The sequence below is a fragment of the Coregonus lavaretus genome (assembly GCF_964263955.1).
Source record: "Coregonus lavaretus genome assembly, chromosome: 17".
Classification (NCBI taxonomy): domain Eukaryota; kingdom Metazoa; phylum Chordata; class Actinopteri; order Salmoniformes; family Salmonidae; genus Coregonus; species Coregonus lavaretus.
Window position 1 is genome coordinate 32,547,313 of NC_140004.1, and position 7,860 is coordinate 32,555,172.

The 7,860-nt window shown below is 42.9% G+C and overlaps 1 protein-coding gene across 1 annotated transcript in view; it reads right to left on the bottom strand.

The window, feature by feature from the left end:
• Positions 1-724: 724 nt before the first annotated feature.
• Positions 725-7,860, bottom strand: part of LOC311144853 (substance-P receptor-like) — a gene marked incomplete at both ends in the record, with an annotated part of 27,037 nt that continues 19,901 nt past the window's right edge. Inside the window, 2 exons of the mRNA XM_084181010.1 lie at positions 725-1,097; positions 6,714-6,910. Coding sequence (XP_084037136.1) covers positions 725-1,097; positions 6,714-6,910 — 570 coding nt within the window. The remainder of the gene's footprint in view (positions 1,098-6,713; positions 6,911-7,860) is intronic.

The window sequence follows — 7,860 nt, forward strand, 5'->3', positions numbered from 1 at the left end:
TATAAACTCATTCACCACTGTGTGTGTGTGTGGTGAGTGGGTCCTTAGAAGCAAATGTAAATTGCAAGATAAGTATTGGATACATTCTGATAGTTGAAGGTGTGTGGATAGTGTGAATGTTATCGGGTTCAGTTAGTGCTGTGTCCTGTATTAACCTTGTTCAGCATTGACCCAGTCTTATCCTGTATTGACCCAGTCTCTTCCTGTATTGACCCAGTCTTATCCTGTATTGACCCAGTCTAATCCTGTATTGACCCAGTCTTATCCTGTATTGACCCAGTCTTGTTCTGTATTGTCCCAGTCTCATCATGTATTGACCCAGTCTTATCCTGTATTGACCCAGTCTTATCCTGTATTGACCCAGTCTTATCCTGTAGTGACCCAGTCTTGTACTGTATTGATCCAGTCTTGTCCTGTATTGACCCAGTCTTGTTACCCAGTCATGAACCCAGCCCTCATCTCTCTGGGCTACAGCAGGTACCAGGCAGTGTGCCCTAGATATGCCTTACTGCCTTAGTTTGAACCAAGGACCACTGGATTAGCACACTGCCCTCTGAAGGGGAACCAACCAAGCCTCAGTCACAGGCGGTAGACTTGATGCCCAACATTCAAAGAAAGAACATTATGTAAATAGTCAAAGACACACATGGATGGAACCCACACAACAACACAAATATATATAGTGAGATAGTGTTTAGCGATGCCTAACTGTCCTCTCCCCTCTCTACTCAGGATGGTTGTTGCCAGAGTAGAAGCTGGAGGTCTCAGATACGGTCTTGGAGACGCTGCGGGATGAGGAGCCATTAGAAGTCAGGTCCAGAGAGGAGCGCCTGGGTGCCGCCATCGCACACAACCCCCCTCCGCCAACCCCCCTCGCCCTGGACCCACACCCGGCCCCAGCTAGGGCCCCAAACCTGGGAGGCTCCAGGTCGTCGGCCACGTGCAGCACGGTGGACACGTTGGTCTCCATGCGGCTGGCCTTGTACATGCTGGTCTGGGTCTGCAGGTAACGTGTGGACTTGAGCTCCAGACCCTCGTAGGAGCCGGCGGGGACACAGGGACAGCAGCTGAAGGCCTGCTTGAAGCCAGCTCGGAACCTAGGGAAGGACAGAGAGACATACAGTACCAGTCAAAAGTTTGGACACACCTACTCATTCAAGGGTTTTTCTTTATTTTGACTATTTTCTACATTGTAGAATAATAGTGAAGACATCAAAACTATCAAATAACACATATGGAATCCTGTAGTAACCCAAAAAGTGTTAAACAAATCAAAATAGATTTTATATTTGAGATTCTTCAAATAGACACCCTTTGCCTTGATGACAGATTTGCACACTCTTGGCATTCTCTCAACCAGCTTCACCTGGAATGCCTTTCCAACAGTCTTGAAGGAGTTCCCACATATGCTGAGCTTTTCCTTCACTCTGCCGTCCGACTCATCCCAAACCATCTCAATTGGGTTGAGGTCGGGGGATTGTGGAGGCCAGTTCATCTGATGTAGCACTCCATCACTCTCCTTCTTGGTAAAATAGCCCTTACACAGCCTGGAGGTGTGTTGGGTCATTGTCCTGTTGAAAAACAAGTGATAGTCCCACTAAGCCCAAACCAGATGGGATTGCGTATCGCTGCAGAATGCTGTGGTAGCCATGCTGGTTAAGTGTGCCTTGAATTCTAAATAAATCACAGACAGTGTCACCAGCAAAGCACCCCCAATCCATAACACCTCCTCCTCCATGCTTTACGGTGGGAACTACACATGCGGAGATCATCCGTTCACCCTCACTGCGTCTCACAAAGACACGGCGGTTGGAACCAAAAATCTCAAATTTGGACTCCGGATTTCCACCGGTCTAATGTACATTGCTCGTGTTTCTTGGCCCAAGCAGGTCTCTTCTTCTTTTTGGTGTCCTTTAGTAGTGGTTTCTTTGCAGCAATTCGACCATGAAGGCCTGATTCACACAGTCCCCTCTGAACAGTTGATGTTGAGATGTGTCTTGAACTCTGTGAAGCATTTATTTGGGCTGCAATTTCTGAGGCTGGTAACTAATGAACTTATCCACTGCAGCAGAGGTAACTCTGGGTCTTCCATTCCTGTGGCGGTCCTCATGAGAGCCAGTTTCATCATAGCGCTTGATGGTTTTTTCAACTGCACTTGAAGAAACTTTCAAAGTTCTTGAAATGTTCCGTATTGACTGACCTTCATGTCTTAAAGTAATGATGGACTGTTGTTTCTCTTTGCTTATTTGAGCTGTTCTTGCCATAATATGGACTTGGTCTTTTACCAAATAAGGCTATCTTCTGTATACCCCCCCTATCTTGTCACAACACAACTGATTGGCTCAAAAAATTAACTTTTAAGAAAACACACCTGTTAATTGAAATGCATTCCAGGTGACTACCTCATGAAGCTGGTTGAGAGAATGCCTAGAGTGTGCAAAGCTTTCATCCAGGCAAAGGGTGGCTATTTGAAGGATCTCAAATATAAAATATATTTTGATTTGTTTAACACTTTTTGGGTTACTACATGATTCCATATTTGTTATTTCATAGTTTTGATGTTTTCACTATTATACTACAATGTAAAAATTTGTAAAAATAAAGAAAAACCCTTGAATGAGTAGGTGTGTCCAGACTTTTGACTGGTAGTGTACATACAGACAGACAAACGGATAGATAGCAGAGGACAGACAGACAGACAGGGATCAGAAGAGAGGGTGGGAGGAGAGATTTTCAAAAAAGGAGAAAGTAAAAAGGCTGAAGATGAAGAGGAAAGAGTTTGTTGGAAAATGAGTGGAGAGGCAGATGTGCTTATGAATGTTAAAACTTCAAATGGATATTGCTGTGGAGAGAAGAGCACTGCAGAATGTTTCAAGACTTAGACCCTGACAGTTCTCTAGCAGTGCAACTAACTGTCACATTTTTGTTTTGGCCTGTAACGACACTCAGTCATAACTGAGTGTGAAATAGGCATCTTTCAGAGACATATTTCAGAGACTTTTCAGGCATTTTTCAGAAAACCAATTGGAAGTTGGCTCTTCATAAAACTTTATCACCACAGTGAATTATGCTGTGTTCGTAACCAAGTGAAAATTTACCACCATAGAGTTAGATAGAGGACTCTAGATGGATAAAACCCATTTTGGCATGTACATTGCCTTTGAGTGCAATGGGTGGGCCTTCATATTGGTGAAGGAAGGATCACATGATTCCATCTGGGTCATCAGCCAATGAATTATACTCGTGAGCAAACATTCCATAACTGTAGGTGGCAGTACATCGGCAACCTTGGCTTTATACCTGTTCAAACAACACACTCTAGCTGGCAGGATGTACCCTTTCAGTTTGTTTGCCAACTCATATACAGTGGGGAAAAAAAGTATTTAGTCAGCCACCAATTGTGCAAGTTCTCCCACTTAAAAAGATGAGAGAGGCCTGTAATTTTCATCATAGGTACACGTCAACTATGACAGACAAAATGAGGAAAAAAAATCCAGAAAATCACATTGTAGGATTTTTAATGAATTTATTTGCAAATTATGGTGGAAAATAAGTATTTGGTCAATAACAAAAGTTTCTCAATACTTTGTTATATACCCTTTGTTGGCAATGACACAGGTCAAACGTTTTCTGTAAGTCTTCACAAGGTTTTCACACACTGTTGCTGGTATTTTGGCCCATTCCTCCATGCAGATCTCCTCTAGAGCAGTGATGTTTTGGGGCTGTCGCTGGGCAACACGGACTTTCAACTCCCTCCAAAGATTTTCTATGGGGTTGAGATCTGGAGACTCCAGGACCTTGAAATGCTTCTTACGAAGCCACTCCTTCGTTGCCCGGGCGGTGTGTTTGAGATCATTGTCATGCTGAAAGACCCAGCCACGTTTCATCTTCAATGCCCTTGCTGATGGAAGGAGGTTTTCACTCAAAATCTCATGATACATGGCCCCATTCATTCTTTCCTTTACACGGATCAGTCGTCCTGGTCCCTTTGCAGAAAAACAGCCCCAAAGTATGATGTTTTCACTCCCATGCTTCACAGTAGGCATGGTGTTCTTTGGATGCAACTCAGCATTCTTTGTCCTCCAAACACGACGAGTTGAGTTTTTACCAAAAAGTTATATTTTGGTTTCATCTGACCATATGACATTCTCCCAATCCTCTTCTGGATGCACTCTAGCAAACTTCAGACGGGCCTGGACATGTACTGGCTTAAGCAGGGGGACACGTCTAGCACTGCAGGATTTGAGTCCCTGGCGGCGTAGTGTGTTACTGATGGTAGGCTTTGTTACTTTGGTCCCAGCTCTCTGCAGGTCATTCACTAGGTCCCCCCGTGTGGTTCTGGGATTTTTGCTCACCGTTCTTGTGATCATTTTGACCCCACGGGGTGAGATCTTGCGTGGAGCCCCAGATCGAGGGAGATTATCAGTGGTCTTGTATGTCTTCCATTTCCTAATAATTGCTCCCACAGTTGATTTCTTCAAACCAAGCTGCTTACCTATTGCAGATTCAGTCTTCCCAGCCTGGTGCAGGTCTACAATTTTGTTTCTGGTGTCCTTTGACAGCTCTTTGGTCTTGGCCATAGTGGAGTTTGGAGTGTGACTGTTTGAGGTTGTGGACAGGTGTATTTTATACTGATAACAAGTTCAAACAGGTGCCATTAATACAGGTAACGAGTGGAGGACAGAGGAGCCTCTTAAAGAAGAAGTTACAGGTCTGTGAGAGCCAGAAATCTTGCTTGTTTGTAGGTGACCAAATACTTATTTTCCACCATAATTTGCAAATAAATTCATTAAAAATCCTACAATGTGATTTTCTGGATTTTTTTCCCTCAATTTGTCTGTCATAGTTGACGTGTACCTATGATGAAAATTACAGGCCTCTCTCATCTTTTTAAGTGGGAGAACTTGCACAATTGGTGGCTGACTAAATACTTTTTTTCCCCACTGTAAGTAGTACAAAAATTGAATTGACTACTTCAAAATGAAGATGTCCTCAATGGTGCTGCCCGTGCGCTCACAGATGCCATAATGGGACATGTATAAAGATGATATCGCTATCATTCTCTATGTTTAAAACAAATGTCTGGGAAAAATCTATTGAACAGCCCTTCAACTGGTAATTGAGTCCCAGCGTCGTCCAGGGTAGGGGAGGGAATGGCCGGCAGGGATGTAGCTCAGTTGATAGAGCATGGCGTTTGCAACACCAGGGTTGTGGGTTCGATTCCCACAGGGGGTATGACTAAATGACTAAAATGTAAATGTAATTACTACTGGGAAACTCGTCTATCTTCCTTGAGCTCTGACTTCTCCCAAATGGTGACCTCTGACGTCACCTACTAAGGAAATGACCTGGATAACAGCATTTTCGGCATTCAACTACGAAACATAATTTTTTTAAATCTATTTATTAATATGGTTTTTGAAGACTATAATTTGTTTACAAGCCTGATAGCTGTACTTTTAGTTTACGGTTGACACAGCTTGTTGGCTATTAGCTAATTGGGTGTTTCTCAACAGGTGCACGTGAATGCATCCAATTGGTATTTACGACTTAACAACTGGTAAATTCCCACCTCCCACTTGGAGCTCAAGGATGATAGACGAGTTTCCCGCTAGTAACTACCAGAGAGGGCCGTTCAAATGTATTTTTTCCAGTCGTATGTGGTAAACATATAGAATGATAGAGACCATCTTTATTTATCAACTGGGTGGTTCAAGCCCTGAATGCTGATTGGCTGACAGCCGTGGTATACCACGGGTATGACAACATATTAATTTTTACTGCTCTAATTACGTTGGTAAACAGTTTATAATAAGGCACCTCGGGGGTTTGTGGTATATGACCAATATACCACGGCTAATGGCTGTATCCAGGCACTCCGCGTTGCGTCGTACATAAGAACAGCCCTTAGCCGTGGTATATTGGCCATATACCAAACCTCCTTCTGCCTTATTGCTTAAATATATCCCATTATGGCATCTGTGACAGCACGGGCAGCGCCATTGAGGCCATCTCCATTTTGAAGGAGTCCATTTTCTTTTTCTACTACTTCTATGAGTTGGCAAACTAAAAAGGTACATACTGCCATCTAGAGTGTATTGTTTGAACAGGTAGCAATAGTTGGTGATTTACTGCTACCTACAGTTATGGAATGTTTGCTCACAAGTAGAATTCATTGGCTGATCCCTCCTGATGACCCAGATGGAATCATGTGATCCTTCATTCACCCATAGGAAGTCCCACCCAGCTGACTACTTTAAAATGGTGAAGCCCTCAATGTCAATGTCGATGCCAAAATGGGTTTTATCCATCTAGAGTCCATCTAACTCTATGGTGGTAAATTCACACTTCCCACTTGGTTATGAACGCAGCATTAGCCATCTGTCTTTCCATAACCATTTAAAAATCATTAAAAAAAAAAAAAATTCATAGAGGTTGTATTAATATGTGCCATACCCAGGATGTCAACAAGTCATATGAGAGCAAGTGGCTGTTTTTCATGCAGGAATTCAAATAAGTATTTTTCATTTTACCTTCACCACAGTGGTAAAAGTTATTAATAATATGTGCTGAATGGTCCATAACTTATAAATAATGCAATGAATAATCTATCTACATAATAAAAACAGGTATTAAAGAGATTTTTTTTTTATGTGTGTGTGTGTGTGCGCACCTGTGTGTGTGTGTGTTCATGTGTAGTGTAGTGTACCTACCTGTCGTTGAGACAGCAGTAGATGATAGGGTTGTACATGGTAGAGCTCATGGCCAGCCACATGACAGCCAGGTACACCTGTTGGATGTAGAGCGTCTCAAACAGGAGGGGGAAGAACAGGTGGAGCAGGAAGTACACGTGGTAGGGCAGCCAGCAGAGAGAAAAAGTACACACCACCACGATCATCATCTTCACCACCTACACAGACAGAGACACATATACCACAAAGGGTTGGGCTCAATTCATTCCTTCCACAGATATCCTATTTCATTAGTTCTAAATGTAATTCTGTGTTCAATTCAGTCATTCAGAAAGGGGACAAGACAGCAGAAAGAAAGTGGAAAAGGGTGTGTGTTAGAGGAATAAGAAACTATCAGACATGTAGCTGTCAGTTGGGAGACTATGAGAGGAGTAGAGAGAGCTTGAAGCTCAGGGTGTCGTCATGTTTCTTTCATGAGTCAGTGAAGGAAACATTGCCAAACTTTCAACTCCTCCCTCTCTCTGGCTTGACCTGAAGATGATGCAGCAGAGTTGTTCAGGATGCGTTCCAAATGGAACCGTATTCCCTTTATAGTGCACTACTTTGACCAGGGCTCACAGGGTTATGGTCAAAAGCAGTACACTATATATGGAATAGGGTGCCAATTGGAACGCATGCAACCTCAGTCTAGTGTTGAGCAAATAGAATTCTAAATATTCCAGGAAGTATTCCTGAAAGCAAATTATTTACAAACATGGGATGAGCCTATACATTTCTGAGGAAATGCCTAATTTAAAGTGTCTTTCAGTTTATTGATTGCCCTTAACCAAACAGATCTGCTAACTATGTGTCTATAATTAATGGCTCAGTCGGAGAGATCTAGCATGCGGTACACAGGTGTTTCCTCACTACCTCGAAGTCAAAGTAGAGAAACACATAGAGGCATAGAGCTAGCCCCATAAACCCCAGATACTCCTACTACAACATTCCATAGGGTCTCATTGATGTACAGTTGCTGGCAGAGCATGTAAACCATAGGATACATGTGTTCTCTGATTCAGAGGGGTTGGGTTAAATGCAGAAGACACATTTCAGTTGAATGCATTCAGTTGTACAACTGACTAGGTATCCTCCTATCCCTTTCCTTTCCCTTCTATGATGTAAACCC